At 42.2% G+C, this 25196-nt stretch overlaps 1 protein-coding gene and 1 long non-coding RNA gene across 2 annotated transcripts in view; one reads left to right on the top strand and one right to left on the bottom strand.

Annotated features, from left to right (window-relative positions):
- The window catches only part of LOC142194492 (uncharacterized), a 182846-nt gene that overhangs the window by 125625 nt on the left and 32025 nt on the right, over window positions 1–25196 (top strand). The gene's annotated exons all lie outside the window — the stretch shown is intronic.
- The window catches only part of TRAF4 (TNF receptor associated factor 4), a 34434-nt gene that overhangs the window by 8603 nt on the left and 635 nt on the right, over window positions 1–25196 (bottom strand). Inside the window, exons 2-3 of the mRNA XM_075263622.1 lie at window positions 1903–1954; window positions 185–289 (exon numbers count right to left, since the gene is read on the bottom strand). Of these exons, the coding sequence (XP_075119723.1) occupies window positions 185–289; window positions 1903–1954 (157 nt within the window). The remainder of the gene's footprint in view (window positions 1–184; window positions 290–1902; window positions 1955–25196) is intronic.

The raw sequence follows: 25196 nt of genomic DNA, 5'->3' as shown, positions 1-25196 counted from the left end.
GATGGACCCCATTATGGTCAGTGGGTTCCCTTGGGATCATTGCATTGGACCAGAAGAATGGAGACAACAGCACAGCCTGACTGATTGTATCACATAAATCGGCAACATGTTTAATAGAGATTTGCAAAAATTTACAGTAATTTGTCTAATATGATGGACTCTGCTTCAATCCCCGTCTCCTCACCTGCAGCTGTTTTATTTGCCCACTCCAGCGGCACCCCTCCTCGCTATGTATACATCGAATGGACAGAGCGAGGACTTGCGTTTCCAGCTCTCGATCCGGGTAAATCTACTCAAATAAAAGAAAAAAGCCTCATAAGACAAAGCGAACAGAGAGGGCTGTTGTAACCAGCAAATGCATTCTATACACACAATAGCTACGTTTTCATCAGGTTTGCACCTGCTATGTGCCAAGTGTGACCACCACGAGTAAAGCCATTGGCAATTGTCCTTGACCATGTGCAATAAAACATATATGACAGCTGGCAGCTCAGCTGTGCCTCAGTCACTCAACAGGGCATTTGTCATGGAATGTCACGGAAAGAAAGGAAAGAAAGTTTCATTGTGTCAAGACATTCCATCCTCAGTACACAGCACGTGTGGCAGGAAGGGCATACATTTAGCTAAAAAAAAAGGGGGCTGCTTTGTCCTCGGCCCCGTCACAGACAACAGTAGACCGGACTGACAGAATATATTCTAATCTGCCATTCAGTCTGAAGACTGGTACATACAAGCATAGGTTCTCCTCTAATGCAGTCACCACAAAGGCCCTTTTCTCCAGGGCATCTCAAAACTGTACTGACGTTGCTTTATCTACAGTCTGTGCCGGGTTTGGCTTGGACGCAAGACACAAAAGCATGGTTTATGCTCCTGATGGGGCTGCATTTAAAAAGGCGCCTGGAACAGACGGGCATTGTTGTGGGACGTAGAGTCTCCTGGGCTCAGCATAGTGGTTCTGGAGAAGTTTTCTTTGGCAAGAGCACCATTGGCCGGCACTGATAGGGGCTATTTTGGTAGACAGATCCTCAAGGAGAACAAAAAAAATGACTTCCATTATGCAAAAAGATGTGTGTGCTCCCCTTCTGAGACAAAGTAAATCTTCCAGGGACAGAAAACACTTCTTCTCCCATTCGAGAAGAGTAATATGTGGTTTAGTATTGTCATGCTCCTTTAGTAGATGGCATGGCATCCCTTTAGAGCAAATATAGTCTTTATAGGAGTTACCAGTCAAATCTTAGTTATAGCTGCTTAAGGAACTCCTGACTTCTCCATCGGCTAGGCCGAACATGTACAGATGTAGCAGAGTTAACCTGAACTTCTGCAATTGGTTAGTATCTTATCACAGAAGACACAAAAAAACAATGAAAAAGTCATCTAGAAACATTTTTCAATGGCTTTTGTTGTCTTCTGTGATAAGATATCGGGCTGCAGCAGTTTAACCCATTCAGCTCAAGTTAATTCTGCTACGTCTGTATGTGTGTTCAATGGGGAGAGGACTATAAGCTGCCACCATACATCGGCCTATGTCTTATGAGGGAACAAGGGTTCATACATGATATAATTTAACATGCTTAACCCTTTCACTACCAGTGGGACAGCTGAAGCCCCCATGCACATAACACCGTGGGCCGCAAACATCAATGCTATATGTATGGAGGCTTTAAGAAAAAAAAAATTGTATAAGACGCTTTATATAAGACTTCTATTTTATTATGACAAACATTGATGCATTTGACAGCTGAATGCTCCAGCTCACTGGGAAATAACATGGCGGCCTCTACGTTCTGCCTGACTTGCTGCGACATAACTGCAAGATTAACTAGAGCGTATCCATTAAGGAGGGAAATAAAACCACTTCCCTTTCCAGAAGACACTGATATTCACATACTAAACCATCTTTACCTTTGCGTAGTCCAGGGGTAGTTGGTCTTCTGGACACTTGAAAACACCCTCACTGCAAACGAAGGAAAATATAGTTAAGATTGAGGGACACCTTATATACCAAGGCATTACGTACAGGTAGGCAGAGTTATGTATATATACAGTCATAAGTAAGGTTTATGAGTGCGTTGATCGGAGTCAGACAATCCTGGAGATCGGCGAGACCCCATTATTATACACTGTATATTATATGTGTACTAAGGGCATGTACACACAGCTAATATTCAATGCAGTGTTTGAGAAAGTCGTCTGTATATAGCATCCCATTGGTTCTAATGGGAATCCATACACACATTATTCCCATTCTATGGAATTACTCAGAACAAGGATTTGCAAATAAACAATAGAAATCATGATAAAATAAATGTGAATGTGCCCCAAAGGAGCTACATTTTGGTTGCTTGCATAGTGCCAACATAGTCCACAGGGCTGTATACAAATGGAATCGCTCAATATCAGTCCCTGGGGCTGACAATCTAATGCATGGATCTCATACACATACTAGGGGTAACTTCATAGGAAGTCATTTACCCAAGCAGTGAAGGGAATCCCATGCAAACAGACATAGTTAGACAGGGACCACATGGGAGAAATTCTACAGAATTTCCCTGATGGAAATTCTCTAGTCGCATGTTCCTCTATAAACCACTATGGCAAAACCACCCAAAATTCTGTGTCTTTTCCTGCAGCATACCTACAGAGATGGCTAAGAGTCCCCTGAAGTTTTCAACCTTTGCACAGCAACCAAATCTCTCCTGAAACCTGCAGCAATACCTAATATACTGTGCTTTAAAAATCTGCAGAGCTGCGACTAATCTGCCGAGATCCCTGCCCATGTGGCCCTGGCCTTACAGAGAGTTTTTCCTTTACGTAGCATAGACGTACAATTAAATCTCCTAAAATAAACTTAAATGTACAGATGGGGATGATCAGCCTCCATATGTCTAATGCACACATGTTATGGCCACCATATACGCGATTGATGTTCCCCCATCATGTGCACATCTGAACCTACAGTCACAACCCTGCTTTGAACTTTCTCCAAAAATTCACAAGACAGGGGGGAAATATATTTAGAACAGATAATCTTTAGTAGCCAGAAATCTGCCTTGAAAGAACCCACTGTCTTAATCCTGCTTCCTTCTAGCAAATGACTTTGGTTTTCATCTCTTTTATCAAAGAAATGACTCCCTGGCTTGGGTGTACTCGCTGTATTTAATGAGGGCAACGCACAGCGGTAACTACATGAGATAGCTGGCCCTAAGGCCTCTTCTATATCATAATAAAATATAATTATGCATATCGAGCACGATTGTATTTGATGAGACGTTACTTGAAGATAATTATAAGGAAATTATATTATTGGAAGTTATGTAAAATAAATAGTGCGTGAAAAGCGATTTGGCATGGCATTAACCCTGAACCGGAGCTACGACACACTTCAGAGGTAGTACGTACGCAAGGCATGGGACACCACTATAGTTATAACACAAGGGCGTGCAGGGAAATTAACTCTTGACGTAACAGGGATAAAAGTTTGTGGAGGGCAGCTCAAGAAGGAAATTCTGCATAAGAATATTTTCTTCTACTTAGATCGAGTTGTCCGATTTGATTAAAAAAAAAATTAAAAATATATATATATATATATATATATATATATATATATATATATATATATATATATATATATATATATAGACGGTGGCGAGTCCACAAACCCCTATCCTTATTACCCAATGATCTGGTGATCTTTGACATTACTGTGAATGGTCAGCTTAGATACCTGCGTTGTGTTATATCATGGCAGTGCACAGGACTTACAATAGGTGAAGAAGTAGTTTACATGTTAGTCCATCTTAGGCACGAGCGGACAAACATTTTCAGTAAAGTATCAACTTTAGGTAAAGTCTAATGACCAGGACCAGGCATATACTGTATACGGTGACGGCACTACTGAAACTTTTCCTGCATGTCCCAGTTCTCCTATAATAATAGGAACTTATTACATTTGTCCCAGTTTTCTCCATCTTGCTGCCCTTCCTTTGTAATATAGCTAAAAGTTGCCATAGACTGTGTATGACCCAGAACATCAAGGTGCATGGTGGCCCAACATCAAAACCGACTTGTCCTCGATATGACGCCTATTGGTAAGTCTACCATCTGCCAGTGGTCTACCAAATAGATGGACGGACGGAATAATGACATTGACAATACCTTTTCTATATATGAAACCACATTATCTTACTCAGTTTTAGGAACTTGAATTTCAATGATATTCCTGAGATTGGGAAGCTATCGTAGCATGCACTGTTACACGGCGAATCCTGCCATGTAATGTATAACTCCAGGATGATGTACAATAGCTGGACTTACTCCCAAGCTCCAAATGATCCCAATTACAGAGCACATCTGGCCGGACTTGCAGATGCTGCTATGATCTATGTTGCCAGCTGGCAGCTGAAGACTTTTGTTCTGAACTCGCTCCCCTTTCTTGTAACTTCCTCCCTCCGTAAGCAAATACTGTCCACACTGCACCACTGTGCTTGTTTGCTTTCCACAATGGGCTACGTGTACAGAACTTCTCCTCCCGCTGCATCATGCAAATCACAAGCCCCAAGTGGATAGCGCTGATGAAGAACACTCATTGTAAAAATAGGGTGTTGTAAATAGCATTCTTATTAGCTCTGCCCTTGTTAGCCCTGCTAATGTAACCAGTATGTTTAACAGAATGAAATGGCTAGGTTTTTATTTTACAATTTGCCCTTGGTCTTTGTATTATTAAAGCTTGCCATCATAGTGCAAATCTAAAGATTTCGAGTGGCCCAGTGGATCATCTAAGGTGTATGGGGCCAACAGATGTATGGAGAGATAAGAGATGGGCACAAGGATTTCAGTACTTTTCTCCCTTCGATACCCAAACACTACTCAGTCAAGCCTACAAATCTATAGAGGAGTCAGTGAGACAGTAGTTGGCCTGAACCAGCGTTCGTCCAATGGCCATCTAGAGTATATGGACGGGTTTTAATAAAAATGGGGTCTGATATTAAATACAATGGAACCTCTCCATCAGACCACTCTCTAAGGCTCCACATACAGTAACACAAGCTTTGTCACACTGACCTATTATTGTCTATGGCCCTGTACATGCCAATGCGTTATCATGGGGGCCGTGTGCCCAGAGCAAAACTCACAACAGGTCCTGTCCCGGTCTGTTCTGTGGCCTGGGCTCAGTCCGTGGAGGGCGCAGATATACCCACGTGCCTCTCGTGCTGCTTTCCCACATTCTTATGCATGCAGCCTTATCCAGATCAGATTTCCAGTAAAAGTTACAGCTTTTTGACATATTGGTATATCATGCATACTCATCAATTCAACCATACCAGAAACTGTGCATTAAGAAATGGTATCCCTATTGATCGCAATGCGATACTACATTCTGACCCCACCCAATCCAAAATCTTTAATATGGCTGTCCAAACCAGACAATGCCTTTAAGAATACATAAGACCTCTTATTAAGGGTGCACTTGGGCCATATAACTAGCCATATACGGTAAATATACCCCGAGGCATGGAATCATCTAATAACTAAACATAGATCGCTCATGGTACAAAAAAAAAACCCTTTAATATAAAATATAAGCTAAAGACAAATGGGCGACGTGTCTCGGCACTTCATCCAATACTATAGACTGTAGTCTACCTGGAGGTCAGCCCCAATGTCTCCCCCCCGCAGGTTACAATCCCCCCACCAAGCTAATATTTAACTTTATCCCTTGCAGAAAAAATAAACAATCGCACAATCACACAAAGCTACCGCCGCCATGTGAATGGCCAAATACAAGGACACACAGGTTACTGTAACTTTAAAGAAAACATTCACATTCTTTTCTCCTCTTGAACTGGAACAGAGTTCAGTCCTCAGAGAGAATTCTTCTACCCACCTCAGAGATCAGAAGCCGAGACCAGAAAACCACAGCAGTGACAGCACCAGGACCAGAAATACCGGCTGTAAGGAGGATCAGCGGCCGGCACAGAGTAACAGTCAGAAGCCACAGCGTTACTGTACATACCGTCACATCTCCTGTCCTCTGTCAGGGGAATAGGGTTGTCCCTGAATATGTCACTTTCTAGATATGACACATAACACTGCGCCGTGCAGAGCACACCCAGTACAAAGGGTAACCAAGGTAGATTGTAAGTCAAGTGTCTGGAAAAAAGATTTCATATACTTGCCACTTATTGTATACACACTTTTTTTTATTGAGTATGCAAATTAGCTCTGGGAAAATATGACTCTCTACTGCCACCTATCAGTTAATGTCCGATCCATTAAAACAGTCCTGAGCTAGAATAGAGACACTCATGTAGATTGCTGTTCTTGCTCCCCGTCAGGGCAGAGCGGGGTACTGGCTGAATGGACAAAGCTTTGGTGGGTCCTGGTTCTCCTTATGGAGATCTGGCTGATACTGGGAGCTTTACAGGCAATGTAACTCAGGTTTGGATAATAGCCCTAACCATGCTGCACTCTCGAATGGGTTGGAGTCAGACTCTCCAAGTTGGAGTAGCTACTTATACATGGCACTAGAGAGATAGCATTCTTCCTTCCAGGGGAAAGCTCATTTGCATGTAAGACTTTCCACGTCAATTGGATCTCCTGAGATTAATGAAATGTACATTTTTCTCCTCATTTTTCGGTATATTTATGTAAGCTGTCAAAAAGATGGTGGTTATTAACCCATTAACAGGACCTGTCAACAGGTCTGAAAAGCCCAATGACATCCATCATCTGTATCTGTGGGCACAGTCACACTAAGCATTTTTGGCGTTTTCTTTAATCCAAATCTGTTCAGTTATTCCAAAGATATAAATCAAAATCTGATTCAAATCTGTTCAGCCATTCCAAAGATATAAGCCCTTTTAGCGTTGATGCAAATTAGGATACGCTAGCTAAGTGGGTAGTAACCTGGTGGACTCTTTGTGTGCTGAGTGTTATATAGTCTTACCGCCCACTTGTCTAGTATTATATAACCTAATTTGTATTAACACTGAAAGGGCTTATATCTTTAGAATGGCTGAACAGATTTGGGATAAACAAAATTACAAAAACTAAAATGCTTAGGGTGACAGCGGCTATCAGATGATGTATGTCATTGGGCTTTAGACCTGGTCTACTTTAAGGAGGGGGAACTAGTCACCAGATCAATTCAATGTCCCATAAAAGCTGAACTAGCGGTGCATGCGCACCTAGAACATGAACGTCTTTCAATTCTGCTCCATGGTATCAAAGGAACGGGCAAGTATGTGGTTCAGTAAGAATTGGGTCAGATGGTTGAAGACATTAAGTTACTAAGAGTAAGTTTCCCATTGACCATAAGTGGATACAATATAGATTTCAGTGTTATGATATATCATGAAACACTGTAGCAGAATCATTGAAGGAATAATGCAGAAATGATACATAGTAACAGATACGACACTACTATACACAGTCACGATGTGTTTTCTTTAAAAATAGCCAAACAGTTGAGCATAAGCCGAGTTACTGTTCACATCAGGACGCTGCGAGATGAATACAGCAGATGTAACTCACATCCTTATAGCTGTGCCAGGCAGCTGCGCGTCTCCACACCCAAGAATGCTGTGGGAATTCTCCGCTGGAATCTCCACTTTCGCTAAGAAGGGCCAAATCTTGTTCCTGCCAATCACCTGCTGTGTGACATGACAGGGGGATCCCCAGTGGGACCATCACATAAGCCAATGCTTAGGCACCTGTCCTATCAGGCGTCGTCATACAATTCACATTAAAGTCATTGAAGCAAGCCTTCAGTCAAAAAATATCAATAAACCGCTATATACGACATATTCAGACACAACTTTGTGCCTGACTAGGGTGCACTCTTACGGCTTTGTTCTTCTGCGCCCCTCCCTTTTTAATATAAGCGTCTCCCACCTTACACCGTTTTGCTGAAGGCTAGACAATAAACAGACTATGTAATTGTCAGTTCCCTCTCACTTAATCGTATAACATCCACATGTGTCTGCACAGCGCCGAATCACACCGGAGGATAATGTTAATGAGTTCATATTAATTCCACTTTGCAAGTCAAATGATGATAAAATTGCTAAGCTAACAAAGTACTGCACACATTACCAGGACGTAGGCAAATACAGGGAGATTTCGGTGCAAAAGCAATTTTCGGAATTTTATCATTAACCCAATCCTGCTTGGATGATGACGCCCCTGATTCATAATTAACCACCCCCCACCCAGGAATCTAATGGTAGATCCTTCTTATATGGAACAGAGTGGGGGACATGCCTCCAGGGTGTTACATACGTGACTATTTTACATATGGATTCATTGCAGTCATCGTCTATGGCATAGATGTTGGTCCTTCACCATTGCCATACATTACTGTAAAGCATACACACCAACTTTTAGGTTGTAAAATTGTAGCATTTCTATCCCAAACCAGAAACACCCTCAACCTGCCTACTGAAGCTCACATTTGGGCAGGATTTGCACTATCCATGCCCCCTTTTGGGACAGGACTAGCCAATATTGCCAGGATGGTTAATGGAAATTTGGAACAATCCTGGCACTGTTCTCTTGGAAAAATGTATAATGGAAAGTTGTCCAGTCCAGGGATTCGACCATAATGCAAGTAAAATAAAGCAGTGTTTCTTGGGTAAGAACTCCCTACCAACATCAATGACATCCCAAGGCTATACCCATACGTGTGCTGTATACATCAGTAGGAGTACCCACACAGAAATACTCGGAAAATAAAGTATAATGCGTTTTTCATATCCATGAAAAAGTAGCAAGCACGGACAAAACAAGGATCACGTACTTTCCAGGGTTAACACGGACATCACACGTCCGCTAAAAGCGAGTATGTGAATGAGGATTAAATGTCAGCAAATCCTGCAACACTACATTATTGCCGCATTTTCTTCCCCCACCGAATTGAACGAGGAAAATTTGCAAAAAATCCACGCAGGATCTGCAAAAGATTAGACGTGGCGTGTATTTCATGCTCAATTTTCTGTGTGTAAAACGTCTGCATTAAAAACTATTTGTACATTGATCTGACAAACATGGAACAAGTCCTATGTGCTGTATCTGACCTCCATATCTGCTAAACGTATAACCTTGGAGAAACAATAGAGTCTGCTCTACCTCAGCACAGCAACGTAGCCAGATCCTGGTGTCACAGGGACGGCCTCGGCCAGAAACAGCCTCAGCAACACTGAGCGCCAATTACTTGTGTCAGAGGTAGAGACTATCCAGAGTGCGGAGAGGAACAGAGGATCCATTTAATGAGTCCAGAAATAATAGTGACCTTTTCAACCCAAAGTCTTCCAAATGATTACCTCATCCCATCATGTACTGGCGAATCACACTACATAAAGGCGCATGTTCAATGTCCGATGTGTGGAGCTGCTTCGGGTAGAATTACTGCAGTATCAGAAACAGAATGTCAAGGATATTTTAATAAAGAAAAACACTATAGTATCAAATGTTTTCACGTAAAAACGGATTCTCTAGTGGCCCAGCCGGTTAGTACGACCAAAAATCATGTATAATCTATATGGCTGTGGATGTAAACAAAATGCTTCCACCCATTGACATCAAGCAGAGATCTTGAAAATTTTAAAGAAATGGATACACAAAGTCAATTTGTGCACAAAAGAAATCACCTATATCTCCTCCAAACTTAAGTCGGTCACCGTCTGATGGGTTCCTAGTAGTCTACTCTCTGGTTCCATCTTGGCCTACACAAGAAGCCAAGAAAGATCTCTACTACCGTAGGACCAACCACCGATTGCGTTGCCATTTCCTGTGTGTCGGTCGGGATCAGGAAGCAGAAAGCATTGGGAACCATTAGAACAGGAGTTGGCGGAAGGGAATACAACTTTTTGAAAAATGTATTTTAAAATAACTCTGATCCCTTTAAATAAATAAATATATGGGGGAAAAAATTGATCAGCCAGACAATCCCTTTAATGTGTACACTCTGATGCGGTTACATATATACATACCTGTTATTAATAGCCCTTTTATACAAACATATCGCCTTTTAACAGACGCCTATTGTTTTATTCCTGAAATGCCCCGCAGCCCTCCCATTTATTCAATGGCTGGCATATTTGTCAGTCATTAAGCCGTGGTGTTATATAAGCATGCGATGTGTACACAGTAATTATAAGGGTGGAAACATTACATATAGGCCTATTCTGCAAGTATAATCTATGGATATTTTTAGTTTTCGCTCACTTAAGGTAGATATACATCTAGGTATGTAGTTTGTGCTTCTGGGCACTAGTGGAATTTATACAAAGATTCTGATCCCGTATTAATATGTGCAATGACTGCACCTGCGTAGGACTTTTATACATTATAGGAGGGCGGTATTTATGTGCATAGTAAGTTACATCTGTTCACACTTATTACGTTATTGTTTACCATGAGTTGTCTTTACACCTCTGCACTACCACCTTGTGCCGGCCATACATATTATACACCTTGTATAACAGGTATTCTGCCCTCTTTTTGCAAGCACATGCATACTTAGATCAATAGGAAATGGAGAATAAGCTGAGACTGAGCGACAATGACTGACGTTTGTTTGTTACTATCATAGCAAGAGGCAAAGTACATGGGGGAGGAACAATCCCTCCTGCAAACCCCAAACCATTTAGCTGTACTGATATCAGTACCACATCCCTGTTCACACAGGACAATGGTACACAGACAGCCTGGTATCTTGTATACAGCATAAATGATGCAGTCAGACGACAAACAGATGCCGATCGGCAGCACAAATAGATGGGCCAATCATTGGGAACAAACGCTCCCATGTCGCACAAATAGATGGGCCAATCATTGGGAACAAATGCTCCCATGTCGCACAAATAGATGGGCCAATCATTGGGAATAAATGCTCCCATGTCGCACAAATAGATGGGCCAATCATTGGGAACAAACGCTCCCATGTCGCACAAATAGATGGGCCAATCATTGGGAACAAACGCTCCCATGTCTACTTATTCCCAATAACGGACTGGCAGCGGCTTATCTACCTTGAGAACAAAGAATCAGGCATGTTGAAATTCGACATGTCCAGCCCTTCTATTCACATTATCTGGTGTCAGGGAAGACTCGAAAGCCCCATACATCTGAATGTTGATGGAACCCATCAATATCTCATCTAAATTGTATGGCCACCTTTATGTTACAGAAGGAACTATGGACCTATACAAGCAACAGGCCAGAAGGAACAGTAACCTATATGTTCCCTATAGCTATAATACTGGATATACAGATTAGTCTGCTTGGCCCAGTTACCAGTACCCCTAGTCTCCAGGGATAGTCCGACTGGAAACCACTGAATTTAGGGAAACATGAGGCACAACAAGTCTCTTGTCCTAGTAACTCTATGCAGAAAATAGCTACTTCTTATGGTGCCACTTACACATTGCATACATATATAAATGGATGCACATAGTATGGTTTGGATAGGCTACAAACTTGCACTTTTCTATGGGAACACTGTTATTACGAGGACAGGCTTACTTCCCAGCAAACTTTACTCATGGAGATATCAAAGTGTTTTCCGAGAGCAGGAGTTATTTAAAGAATAGCAAAATTTGTCATTATAACCAGACTATAAATTATATTCACGGACCAAAAAGACATGCAAAAGTCAGTCTAACTGTAAGCTTAGGCAGGGTACTGCGCTCATTGAGGAGACACGGTGGTATATGAAGTTATTTTTCAGGCAATGCTCCCTGGGAAAATACAAGTATGCAAATTATGTCATACAGCCAAGTCTCTGGTTTGCCTGGTAAGAATCAGAGGTGTTTTATGGGCCAGAACTATATATGACCTGTCCTCATGATTGGCTATCAATATCAAGTCAATGTAGGTCAAACCCCCAGCACTCCCATCAATGACCTCGGCGGCTGTCATGCATAGGAATTCAATCATCACTGTCTCAGAGTCAGAGCAGGTTCAGGCTGTTGGAAAATAAAAGAGTCGGAGTTGGTGGTTTGGCCCTGGTAGTGGCTAAATGGAGTCATGGCAGCTCATGTGCACTAACCTGCTCTGGCCACTACACAAGGAACAGAGCTATCCGTTTCCTGCTCCATCAACCGCCATGTTCAAGGGAGTGCCAGGCGTTGAATCTCCACCAATTTGATATGGATTCGACAGAGAAGTCCTCAATACTTTTAGTCCAGAAAATCCCTTTAAAGGGGTACTCCCATTGGGGACATTTATGGCATATCCACAGGTAAGACCAGGGTCGTGATCTGCATTTATCTTGAGAATGGGAGTCCCAAACTACTGTCTCATAGCTGCAGTGAGCAGGAAGTAGCTGGCATGAAATTGATGTTGTCCCAGATGTCGGACTTGCATCTACCGGACATTTCTTGTATATCTTGCAAATACGGATACTCCTTTATTTTGCAGTCTTATACCTAAGTAGATATATAGAGATTTAGCACTCACATATCTGGCACCCATCTCCTTGCTTATCCTCCGCTTCATCCCTGATTTTGCACACAATATCACGGCGTATAATAACCTGCACACAACAAGGTCAGCAACGACATTCCAGTCCTCACACCACTTCCTCACATACAAGATAAGAGCTATAATTTTGCACGCTCCCTCTGGAGAAAGTGCTGTATTGTTGGTCGGCAGATGAAACCTGCACATTTCCTTCCCATTCACCTCGGTGCTTCTAGCAGACAGTATTTCCCATGGTCAGGGTTATTTGGGGCCACTAGAACAATAAGTAGATTCTGTTCACTTGCAGCGGAGGAGAATTCAAGTCTGCCAGTACCTGCCAACATCTGACAGCTCCTATCTGAAAGATTTGGCCAGGATATTTGCGGTCACAGACGATAGAAGTAGTTAGCTTTGAAAATGAGTTAAAACTCCATTAGGATAAAAAGCGTTTTATCCAGAAGTCAGAATACTATTGTTCGCAGACGATATCTTGACTGGGGTAGTGAATGGAGCCATTAAACCTAGCAGATAAGACAGAAACTGGATTTCAAATAAGGCATGGGAGGAGTGGTTCATAGAAATGGCTGGGGCCGGCTTCACCCACACTGGCGTATTACAGTAATTGACTGCTAAAATTTGTCTCCACCATGAAAAGCAGTTATTAAACCAGTCATAGGGAAATGGCTGACGGTTCTGACTAAAACCAACCGTAGACATTAGATAAATGCCGACCAAAACATCCCAATTCCATCATTTAGATGCACACCCAGCTCAGTGGGGATGACCCCAAGACCCCAGGCATGTGGGGCTGGGTTTGGTGCACTCGAAAGATACTTGGTGTGACATCTGTTATGCATATACGTCTATGGGGATGCCCAATTCATTCTGTGCCGATAACAGAGAGCAGGATAGGACCATCTCTATAATAATTCATGTCAACGGAACAAGAAGTCACCATAGACATGTATGGAAAGCGAAATACACTCGGATGACTCTCGGATGTTATAGGCAGGTCATTCCACTGCAAACTCAGCCCCAAATCGGAAGCACACTCAGCCGTATGCATGGAGGCTAAGTTGCCTATGTTTACATTAGAGGCTCCATTGGAGATGCCAGAAAAAATGCAGCATTATTAAATTTTATTTTTTTTTGCAAAATGACCAGCACTATGAGAGAAACAAGACGGAATCCATTAGAAGTCAACAGGAGCAATTTAGTGTCAATGGTGTCCAATAGTTGACAGATCCATCCCCTGTTTAAAGGGTTCTGTCAGGGACAAAATGCCTCCCGAACCAATAATAGTGATGTACAGGGGCCTTTAGTAGGAGCAGTATACCTTTGGTCTCAAACCGATGACGTAATGCAGAGAAAATCATCTTCTATGGATATACAAATCAGTATGCATTACGCATGGGCAACTGCAAGAGATAAACCCATGGGTGACTGGGAACCCACCTTGTATAGTAAATCTTAGGCCGGCAATATCTATGGAGACTATATTTTCAGCTGTCAAAATTCTCCTATTCATCCACGTCCATGTTGCTATTGTAACAGTCCTAATTTTTTGTATAGGACGTACCTGGCTCAGATAATATTTACTTGGCACACGATCTTATAAGATGAATTATTTCCCATCATTCCCATATAGCGATGACCAGGTTTCCACTGAGCAGAACAATCGCTTTGTTATCACAGATGCGCTGGTTAATAGACCGAATGAAGTCAGAACTTTAGTGCATTGAATGAGACAAGGGAGCTTTTGTTAGTGAGTAAATATCTCTGTGGTCTCGTGTGAATATTTCAAATAGCATATCCACCCTTGGTATATACACTGTATACATGGATTTAACCAACACTGTCGGCTTGTGGCAATGGGAACGACAAGTTTGGCTCCATTTGTCCTGTAGTGAAGCTCATTGCTGAGCACGGGTAGGGCGTGCTTCTTCTTGAAATATCCAGATCATGCCACAGTCTGAATGCGATCTTAGTGTATGAGACTTTTATGCATTAATAACGAAGGATCCGCTCGGGGATTCCATTCCCTGTTCCGCTTTAAGAATGTGAAGAGAAAAGTCCTGCTTGGAGTCCTTTTCGGGTGGAAACCGGGCAGAATCCCAGCAGACTCCATTATAGTCCATGGTGTTCATAGGTTTCCGCGGGTAACCGCTTTTCAAGCGGATTAGGGTTCCGTTCAGGGGGTCGACCAGAAACACGAAAGAAGGTGTGAACCAACAGTGTGTATTTTTTAACAAAGCAAAATCCACATGGAATACTCTTGCAAGAAGTGCAACTTCAATGGGAAACAGCGACGTCTGTTCAATATTTGGGTTTTTATCTCAAAACTTTTAGGTTTCTTTTTATCTCAAATGATTTGCCCACTTTAAAAAAATCTCTGTGTGAACATGCTCATAAGCGGAAATTGACTCCACTGTAAGGCCAGGGAACCATCAGGATTATCCCACGTTGGGCTTGTAGTAAATTACATTGGTAAATAATATGTTATCTCTATTATTACTAGCCTACAGGGGAGCGGCAGTGACAAACAGCTTGTGCACACGCCGTTCCATGCATCTGTAAGTCGGTAGGCTTAAGACATGTGATCTACAGTGAAGCCATATTGCATTTTATTGCAATTTTATTTCATTTTATATATCCAATCTGTGCAAAACAATAATACTACAAGGGGCCCCATACCCATATTCAAACCCACTATGGCAGGACAGGTTGGCTATGTCATGTGTATTGGGGTCTCCCATCTCTACCTTGTCAGCAGAAAACTGAATTACAATACTAATTCCTTGGAGAGAAGTGACCGGCAGGAGATTATTCCCCTCTTCTTACATAAAACACATGCACACTTGGCCAAAAAGAGATTGAACATGTTCATGTGTTAGTAGGAAAAATAGCTGTGAAATGGCGTTTACAGTCCCAGAAAAGTGATTTTATTTCATATCAACCACATTGCAGAAAAAAAAACGCCATCGAAAATGCAGTGGAAAGTCTGTTTTTCTACAGCGTCCCTTAGATGGGATTCGATACGTGCGGCATTGAACTATTAAAGGAATACGGACACTTTTTAATAAAGGCAATGATAGTAAGTGTTTATGCATCCATGTAAAGGCCTAAAAGTGGCCTTGTTAACCATAGAAACCAAATTTCACATGTTATGTGATCAGTGCAGTTTAGAAATCGAAAGCTGAGCTGTGATTGGCTGCTGGGGGTCACCAGGCCTCACAGTGAGCAAGAACAAGACAATGATATCATAGGCCCTGTATTTAAAGGGGGCGTCTCAGATTTCCAAAAACAGCAGTGCCAAAGGGGTTTGTGTGCCCTTTCAATCTGGTGCTGGGAAATCAATGCCGAGTCCTCGCATGTATCTATGACTTCTTAGAAGATTGGATTGCATTTTTCCTTTAAAGGAAAAAATATATATATATATTACACTGAAAAAGCAATGCTTGCAAGGAAACAAATGGTGTGTATCTGCCATTAGTGCGAGTTTCAATGATACTGCCCCTTTGACCTCTGCCCAGACACAGAAGGAGGCGACATATTGCAATAACACAGACCTTCAAGATCTCTCAGTGAAATTAACATGATACTAAGGATCACTTTACACGTCTTACATCTTTCTCCTGATGTCTTCACTCTGGGGAGGCCGAACTTGAGTTACGTATTCTACTTCCTTTAAACAGGACGCAATTTAGAAATCTAGATACCAGTATACGGTATATGCTCGCTTTACCAGACTAACATGATTCAGTGCAAATGTAATAATCAGAAATCAGATCATGTAAGAATTGCTATTCATGTTAAATAAAAAAATATATATTAATGTCCTTTGTTTGAGCTGAGGCGTTCAGAACAAAGCCTAGGTCTGCCTCCTCGCACCTACTCCTAGCAGACAGATGTCAGCACAGCTACACCATCTGTTGCTAGGCAGAACGCGCTCATGGCGAGGAACTGCAACCTATGCAAAACTCAGTAAGCAGGAGGCAGCTATTAGCATACCTTGGGACTTGGATTTCTGCAATTAACCTGGATCTTTTGTTCCCCATTATAAGAAGGTTTCATGCAGGGGTTTTTGAATGTGGTTGAGAAAAGTCCCAAATTTTAGCGCAAAAGTCCCTAAAGGTTTTTGGTGAAGTACATTTGCATTCTGTCCCACAAAAATGCCCACAATAAAGCATATTGTTATACAATTTGTAATGCCCTATTATTTTGCATATAATATCTAACATGGTCACTTTGCTATAAGGATTGCACCAGGTACCTGCCACATAAATGCCCGCTGTGAACTCAGCCTGACTTTCCTCCTACAATAAGACAATCCCAATAGTTCGATTACAAAAGGATTTACATTTTATTCAGCTATATTCTGAACTGTGTTATGAAGGCCGTATGCACATGGCACAGGCCGCAGGGACTTCATGTGTCACCATACCCATACCATGTTTCGTCACCTGCTCCCAGGATCAGGATCCTTCTGCAAAATACTGTGGTCCATCATCGAACTGCAAATTCATATTAGAACATAGGGTTGCATGATGAGATGTCATGGGTGTACAATTTTGCAATCACAAAAAAAAAATATATATATATATATATCTCAATTTTCATAGTTTCGTGTGCTCTCATGGTGACGTATGACAATGTAATGATGCAAGGACGATGCAATGGTTATACTATACACTATGTCAGTATGGCACTAATTCCTTTGCAACCCTTAAAATAAAAGTACCCAGTTCATTCTCCCTATTCTCTCCTTGACCAGCCTTACACAATGACCTCCATATGTTCATATTTACAATCGACCATACAACCGCCATATTTTTTGCAACCCTCTTATTCTCGACAATAAGACCACTGCAGACTTTAGTTCATTCTTAATGTTTGCTTTCTGCCAAGACATGGATTTCGGCAGATTGCGTCATGCCCCTGCTTACGTCATCATTGAATGAAGGTTTTCACAGAGATATATCCTCCTTTATTTACCATAAACAACAAAGCCTAACCGGTAATGGAAAAATAGGAAGACTACTCCGGTTATGGTGAGGTGGGCATAAAGGAACCATAAAGTCCTCAGCTGAAAGACTGTGAGGCACAGCATGGGCTTCTTTGAGATTGCAGACAATGTCAGTGAGATCACAAAGTCTCCCTGGTTTCTTCTGTGTAGATATTCATAAGCGTAACGTACTAACGTGCATCCATGTGTAGCAATGTCAAGTTCCTTGGAAGATATTAGGGCAGGTATGAGCAGGTCTCTTCTATGCTCCTCACGCTTTCATTCAGCACTTGAGGCTTCCACAAGACAGGGCCTGCTCCCCACGCTTGGTGCACACAGCCAGAGAATAGAGGAGGAGGGTCTGGGAGATGTGCCGTGTGAGATTAATATAAATCAGGGCTAGGCACTTCTCCCCATAGGCCATGGTGTCATTTTCAGAAGCTTTGTCGTGCCATTGGTATGGCTGGTTATCTTTACATGGAGTTCCTCGCTCTTTGACCTTCCTAGTGCAATATCTATCTTTGGATGTTCCCCGAAGGTGCGCCTCCATGTTAACTATCCCAGTGAATTCCTAGGGGGAATGTAAACCAGCCATATAATAGGAACCAAAACTGAGCCCACACATTACAAAAATACAATAGCAACAAATTAAATGGAAAATTCTTCCATGTCTAACGAGAGACCCTTGCAGATCTGCATGTGGCCAGCCGCTTGCTCTGGCAATTCTCGCTTGCTCATATAATAGCTGTCAAGTAATAACTGTAGACATAGAACCCAAGAGAATTAGCTTGTGTGCCATGACACATTATCTGAATTTAGGAGAGGACAGGGGTTGAAAGGATCACCGCCTAGTTTTCCTAGAATTCAAGGGGCTGGTAATGTGCCATTAAATAAGTAGCCATATTAGGCGGCATTTTAGGATCGTTTCAAATAATATTTGGAAGAGGTCTAAAAAGCAACCCACCCCCACTTTATTTGTGTATACACAAGTGTGAACGGATAGTATTGTGCACGTGCTGAACCAGCAGAATATAATACTCCCACCCTGATGCACAGTCCAAGACAAATGTGCGGAAATGCATTAATCAGACTGACAAGTGTGTATGAAGGGCCTATGGGCGAGCTGGGGGTATTAGTGCACACGTGCGCAGGCAGCAATAGGAGTAGCAGCTGCTAAATAAGCTTCCTCCCTCCTTCCCTTGTATATATTCAGCTCCTCCTCACGTCACTCCGAGCGCAGCAGCCATTGTGTGTCAGCCAAGTGGCACTTAATGAAGTCAGGGATTGAGAGGGGATGTTCATCAGGCCCTAGACAAAGGTGGGGGAGGGATTGCATAAATGGTTAGGCAGCTCTTATCCGGAGCCCTCTGCTTATCCAATACCATCATTATTATTAAGCCCTGCAAAATATCTCAAGAGCCAATACACCAAATCCTCACACGTAATGTACAGCCAAGGATAATCATAAGGAAATTAAAACTGCAAACACACCAAATATTTCTACAAAATAGGATGGAAATAAGCGGCGTTGTCTTTTGTTACTCTCTTTACGGCGGTGTAAGGGCCAGAATTGTGGCTGCAAGAAAACTTCACAAGCAGCGACGGACCGACTGCACGTCTTACACCAGGAAATCTCTCTTCATCTTCAAGGAAATCTTGGCATATTTTCCATCATTATTTCTGCATTTTAATATTAAAAATGCTCCCCCAAGGCCAAAAGTCAACCCACACGCATTAAAAAAAAAAAAAATTAAGAAAATTATTGCGGCTATGGCTTGAAGCAGGCGTGTTTGGGATATGTATGGCCTGTCCCAACATATCTGTTGCATGTGATTAAAGTCTTAGGACTTCCCCTTAATGTTCAATAGTCGCCAGATCTAATTTTCACTTGGCACGTTTTTTTTCATGCGTACGTGGAATCTGTACAGAAGTGGATGCAACAGATTGGCTGAGTGTTGTTCCAGCAAATGTAGGGGATACCCCTGTATGTACAGAATGTGATGAAGTACGCCGCAATGGGGTCGGTAAGGTTTCCCTACAGTGTAAGCCATTGAGAAAAGAAAAATGGAGCCCTATTGTTCTTGTGACAATATATAGAATATGCAATGAAAATGAAGATAGCCTACAAAGGCCTATATATGGTACATATATGTCATCCGACTGTATGGGTCTAATATCTATAGGGTCCTCCCAATTTTACCAACAGCAACTCCCCCATCTTTTATTTAGCACACATGCACTACTTGGTAGGGCAGAGCATGCATGTGTAGAGGTGAGTCGGGTTTAAGCAATGTTAATGCATCTTCCACGTCTGATGTTCCATTAGGCCCCATGCACATGAACGTTGTTGTCTAGGATGCACAATTGCGGACAGTATACAAGCCCATTCAAGTCTATGGACAAATACATACACACATCTGTAGTTTTTGCAGATCAGTATCCGGACCATAAAACAAAAAATAAATAAATAAATGGAGCAGGTCCTATTCCTTTACATATTTGTGGCACAGACTCTAAAGCGTTTGATTTATATGTTTTTAAGCGCTGTGCATACCCAGCTTTAGACAATTTAGAAATGGTGAATGGTTATTTGTTCATGTAGATTGGTAATGGTCTCTCTCATTTTCCCTAGACAAGGAAAAAACTTGGAAGTGTAAGCAAATAAATGAGGTCATTAACAATCCATCAGATGTTCTGCAGCCCTGGGTGGTATATACCGGGATATATGGGGACTGTTATACTATCCTGAATCTGTCGGGGAGAACGTATTTCATCATGAAACCCTTCTATATTCACTTGAAGCATATCTACATGCTTCTATACCTAGACAGATAGATAAATACATCTATCACTGTAGGCTTTAAGACCGATCAGCGGTAATGGCGTCCTACCTGGGGTAAGACCGATCAGCAGTAATGGCGTCCTACCTGGGGTAAGACCGATCGGCAGTAATGGCGTCCTACCTGGGGTAAGACCGATCAGCAGTAATGGCGTCCTACCTGGGGTAAGACCGATCAGCAGTAATGGCGTCCTACCTGGGGTAAGACCGATCAGCAGTAATGGCGTCCTCCAGGGTTATCCCACAACTCCACCATATCTCGCTGAGAAAAGGATCAGTAGATCAACACAAGACAAGTTTCCATCTGAAAGTTTCCATCTTTTCCTTTTGTAAATGTTATATGTGTAAAGAGAAGGCAGGAGGCAGTTCTACGAAAAACATGGAGGACGCTTGTGGATGAACTCGCTGGTAATATGTGCAAATATTTGCCCAGGTTGAAGAGTTTCACATAACTTAAACAGAACAAGGAGTAATAACAAGAACTTTCTACAAGTACGGTATACGATACGCCTTGAAGAACAGTTTGACCTTTGAAGAAACTGCACAAATATATTGTGGAATAATTCCCCACTGGAAGCATAACGCTCCTATAATAAGGCCTCATTCACATGTGCCAGATTTGATGAGGACTTTGACACGGATCCCTTGCAGAAATGGTCATAAAGTCTAGTCATAATCTACTTCTAATACAAGGGAAGGGGAATAAATCTGTGTGGCTTCTTTTTTTGCAGATTTCATCTGGAAAAGCTGCGTATTTGCCCAAGTCAATGGTGCTAATCCTTGTGACGATCTTCCAGCATATCCACTTACTTATTCATGGCAGAAATCAAAGTGTCAGCCCTGGATTTAAGCCATGGAACGTCTTGGAAATACACACTAGATTTGCCATATCCTTAAACAAAGAATCCCTTGGATATCTACATATACCAGTTTCTAGAGTAGATGGAAATGTGGTGCCTATTTGGCACAAGACTATGGCACCAAAGCTGTGCCACATTGTTCCTTCTGTGCCCACAGGCTCGGTTTTACATAAGTGGGCAAGGTCCACAGTGGGTCAAGGATGCCTCAGCCCAAATCGTAACTACCTTCCCTGCCAGTTAAATACAGCCTGTAGTCCGTGTCTATTGACTGATGGTTTTGTAATGTGACGTTTCTGCAAAAAAGATCCCGACACTACATGGTGCGAGTTTTTAGCTGTCCGGGATATTGGTATTCATACAATTACCACAATTTCCAGCTATATTTCTGTAGGTTCACCAGAAGGTTAATCTACATGATGAGGATCAGGAGGCTGACACATGTCCTCCTCGATATTTATCATCAATGTACACCGCTTTATTAATAATCCCATGCAGGGTGAAGAATGTCAGGCATCTTTGGAAGGACCAGCGCCTACGTCTTAGGATGAGGAATCCCTTGTCGTTAGCGGTCAGGGTGTCCCCATTATGTCCAACAGCAGGAGAATAAACCTGACCGCTCACGGTTACTAGCAGCTATCGAGTGCTTGTTAGGATGAAAACCTTCAGGTAGACACAATGCCCCAGAAAAGGTTTTATAGGGCTGTGTGCCTTGGGTAATTCACTTTTATGATCTATTATAGGAACAGAAAGACGAAAGCAAGACAGGGACAGATCTTTCAGATTACGGACACCTATGAGGCTTGACAGACACATAGTTTAAGTTTATTGTATATATATATGGATATAGGTATGTTTATTCATACATCGACATGGAGCATAGGTACGCCACTTGCTTTCGACCTAACCGGAGTGCAGAAGTGCATAGTTCAGCATCATAGCCGAAACCTTTTAGAGGACACTTGAGAACAGAACGTTGCAGCCAGCCACACAAGGCAGGCACTTGCCTTCAATTTGGTGATACTAGAAAGTATAGAATCTATGGCAGTTACTAGGTTTAGCAAATAAACAGTTTACTATACACCTATTTACCTGCACTAGGACAACAACTCATTGTAAAGTCATTCGAGGGATCCTAAGTGCTTAGGTAAATAAAGATACACAAGCAAATCCGGCTATGTGCCTTAGGACAGCTACCGGCTGAAGGCTTGTTCTGCTGACAGCTACTCCTTGTCACCCCCATACACATGCACACTCAGCTTGGCCAAGCATGCATTTATACTCCGTGGGGAAAGGAGAATAAGCCACTGCCTGCAGGTTATCATAGTGAGTGTTTGGACACCCCCTATACATATCATGCTGAAATTGCCATGTTTGGCCAATATTCATGGCTACCAGTTCCTGAATGCTGATCCCCTTACCTGCAGGGAGGGTTGTGAATAGTTTATCTATAAATATTCATCTATATGGATATGATAAATACATAGGTCCCCCTTGAATGTATTCTATATATGCCATGTCAGGGGCTGCACCTACATGACATATAAGTATACATTCAAGGGGACCTTTGGGCAGGTACGACAGATAGAAGTAGATCAATAGATCCTGCCAAAAATGTCAAGCAAAATAAAGTAAAAGCTACATAAACCCATAGTATATATATATATATATATATATATATATATATATATATATAAACCATATATATATATAAACCTATATAGCTGCACTGGTCACAGATGTCTTGCAATAAGAATATGTCGGTCACCTATTTTACGAGAAAACTCAGTATCAAACCTGCAGCTAAAGCCGCACGATTTTCAACAATTTCCCTACAAGACACCTTGCGCTCCTTTCGACCTCATCACCATTATTAGAATTTACTATATAAAGATGTCATTTTCTTCAATAACATCAAAAGGAAAGGAAATGGGCTGGATGTCTAACTTTCTAAAGTCATTAGGAGGTTCCTGAAAATTCTCATTTCCTCATTTTAAGGGATTACACTCTGGTAAACGACTTCTCAAGAGTCTTAAGGAGCTGACATCAGTAGCCAAAGCAAAGCATGAAAGTGCTCTCCTCCTCCCTGACAACATTAAGCATGAGGTGTATGACTGGGGGGCATATGGGTGGATCCCGCTGAGGCATTAGAGGAGAAGATTGTAGGGTTACTGACTCATAACATGCCTGTAACATCTTGAGATTAAGACGGTGGAGGGTTAACATCCCTAAGTACATACCTACACACCTTGTAAATCCAGCCACTAATGAATGGTCACGTATAGCGGGAGTATCGCCCGTCATCCCCTACACACTGACCATTGCTATATCCTAGGACAGTGTACAGACCTAGTAGGTGACTGTAACACTTAGGTCGCCTGCACGCTGCTACTCGTCTACTATCAGAGACTTTCCTAAGGAGGTGAGCACCGGTCCAAAGGCACATTACATAACTATAACCCAATGCTGGAATCTAGGTCAGTCACGAATCTTATGGTGGAGACAAACGCACTGATCAGAAATGACAAACAGAAGCATAAACGTTAACCCCTAACATGCTGCTGGCGAGGAAAGACATTACATAACACTAAAGTAAATTAAAGGGGTACTCCACAGGGATAGCTGTAAAACGAATTAAAACTTAGTCTCGGGATATCATTTGTGTTTGTATTGACCCTTATAGGTCCATGCAGGATATCCTATAACATATATTCGCTGCCCCCTACAGGTTGGGTCATTGAGATGTGCACTTGGACACAGTTTACATTACAAAGTTAGAGCACATCTACCCCATTACAATATTATATAGGAAGCACCGACCACATCCATTGACTCTTCCCAAGTTTCCATCTAACCTGCCAATGACGAATCCTAAATGCAACCGGTTCGCCCATTGTTTACAAATAGACTGCATAGATTTGTGCCCTTCTTTATTCCTGGCATGCCATGCCTGCACATTATGTCACAAAGCACATAACCTACCCAGACCTGACAAGGAATGACAAGAGCTTACGATCAAAAAGTGATAAGAGGAATCCCACTGACTAGAGTGCAAGCGAGCGTGTTAGTGCATCTCTAGTGAGCGCCCGGGGACAGCTCTGGCACACCAGATGAGGGATGTTGGCAGTTTTACAAGCAGCAGAAGAGCCGAGGACACTGTAAATCCTCCTGACTGTAAGAGGCAGCAGGGATCTGAACAAAGGATTAAGGTGAAGGGCACAAGCGCCCCTTGTTCTGGACATTATTCACCTATTTCCACTACATTGATGTGCATTTCCCCCGCCTCACATCACAGCACATACACTTTCCAGCCTTCTGTTTGTTGACAACCAGTAACAATGTAAGACAATGAGCCTCCTGCTGCTCCATTCACATTCACATCTTACATTGACATCCATACAACCGCCTTACTGGTTCCTGAGGGCTGGGCTTCTTGGAAAATATTCTACTAGCAGGTGAAGATCTGCCCATAGACTTAAAGAATATCGCTGATCATCTGAAGGCTAATACAATAATAATCTAATTTTAGATTAATTTAATAAGGTCATCCTATGGGCGCCCCATTTATCGGGCAAAAGTTTTGTTGGTTGTCACCATGGCAGAGTTTAAAGGGGTAGTGCCCAGTTTACGACTTAATCACCGGATATGGGAGAAGTGTCTGATCGGTGGGGATTTGACTGCCAGGACCCCTGCTGATCAAAAGAATGGAGTAATGGTCGCACAATGCAAAATTCAACCCTAGAGGTCCCATAGAGTAGTATGGAGTGGCAATATGCATGCTGTTCAATTGAGATGGGGTACACGGGACCCCCACAGATCAGACACCTATTTGCTATCTTGTGGAGAGAGGATAAGTTGCAAACTTGGCACGGTCCCTAGATACATGGCAACTTTGGTTGGGTGACCTCAGGTCGCTCAACAATAAAAAAAAAAAAAACGATGGATTTTTTCCGCTGTTTGTTGTCGCTGACGGGTCGCCAGCAGATCAATGTCGTGTGTGACTTGTGATCAAGAATCGCACAGGTCCGTATTA

The sequence above is a fragment of the Leptodactylus fuscus genome, chromosome 2, assembly GCF_031893055.1.
Source record: "Leptodactylus fuscus isolate aLepFus1 chromosome 2, aLepFus1.hap2, whole genome shotgun sequence".
In the NCBI taxonomy this organism is placed as follows: Eukaryota; Metazoa; Chordata; class Amphibia; order Anura; family Leptodactylidae; genus Leptodactylus; species Leptodactylus fuscus.
The sequence above is the reverse complement of the archived record's forward strand: the minus strand, read 5'-3'. Positions and strand labels throughout refer to the sequence as shown.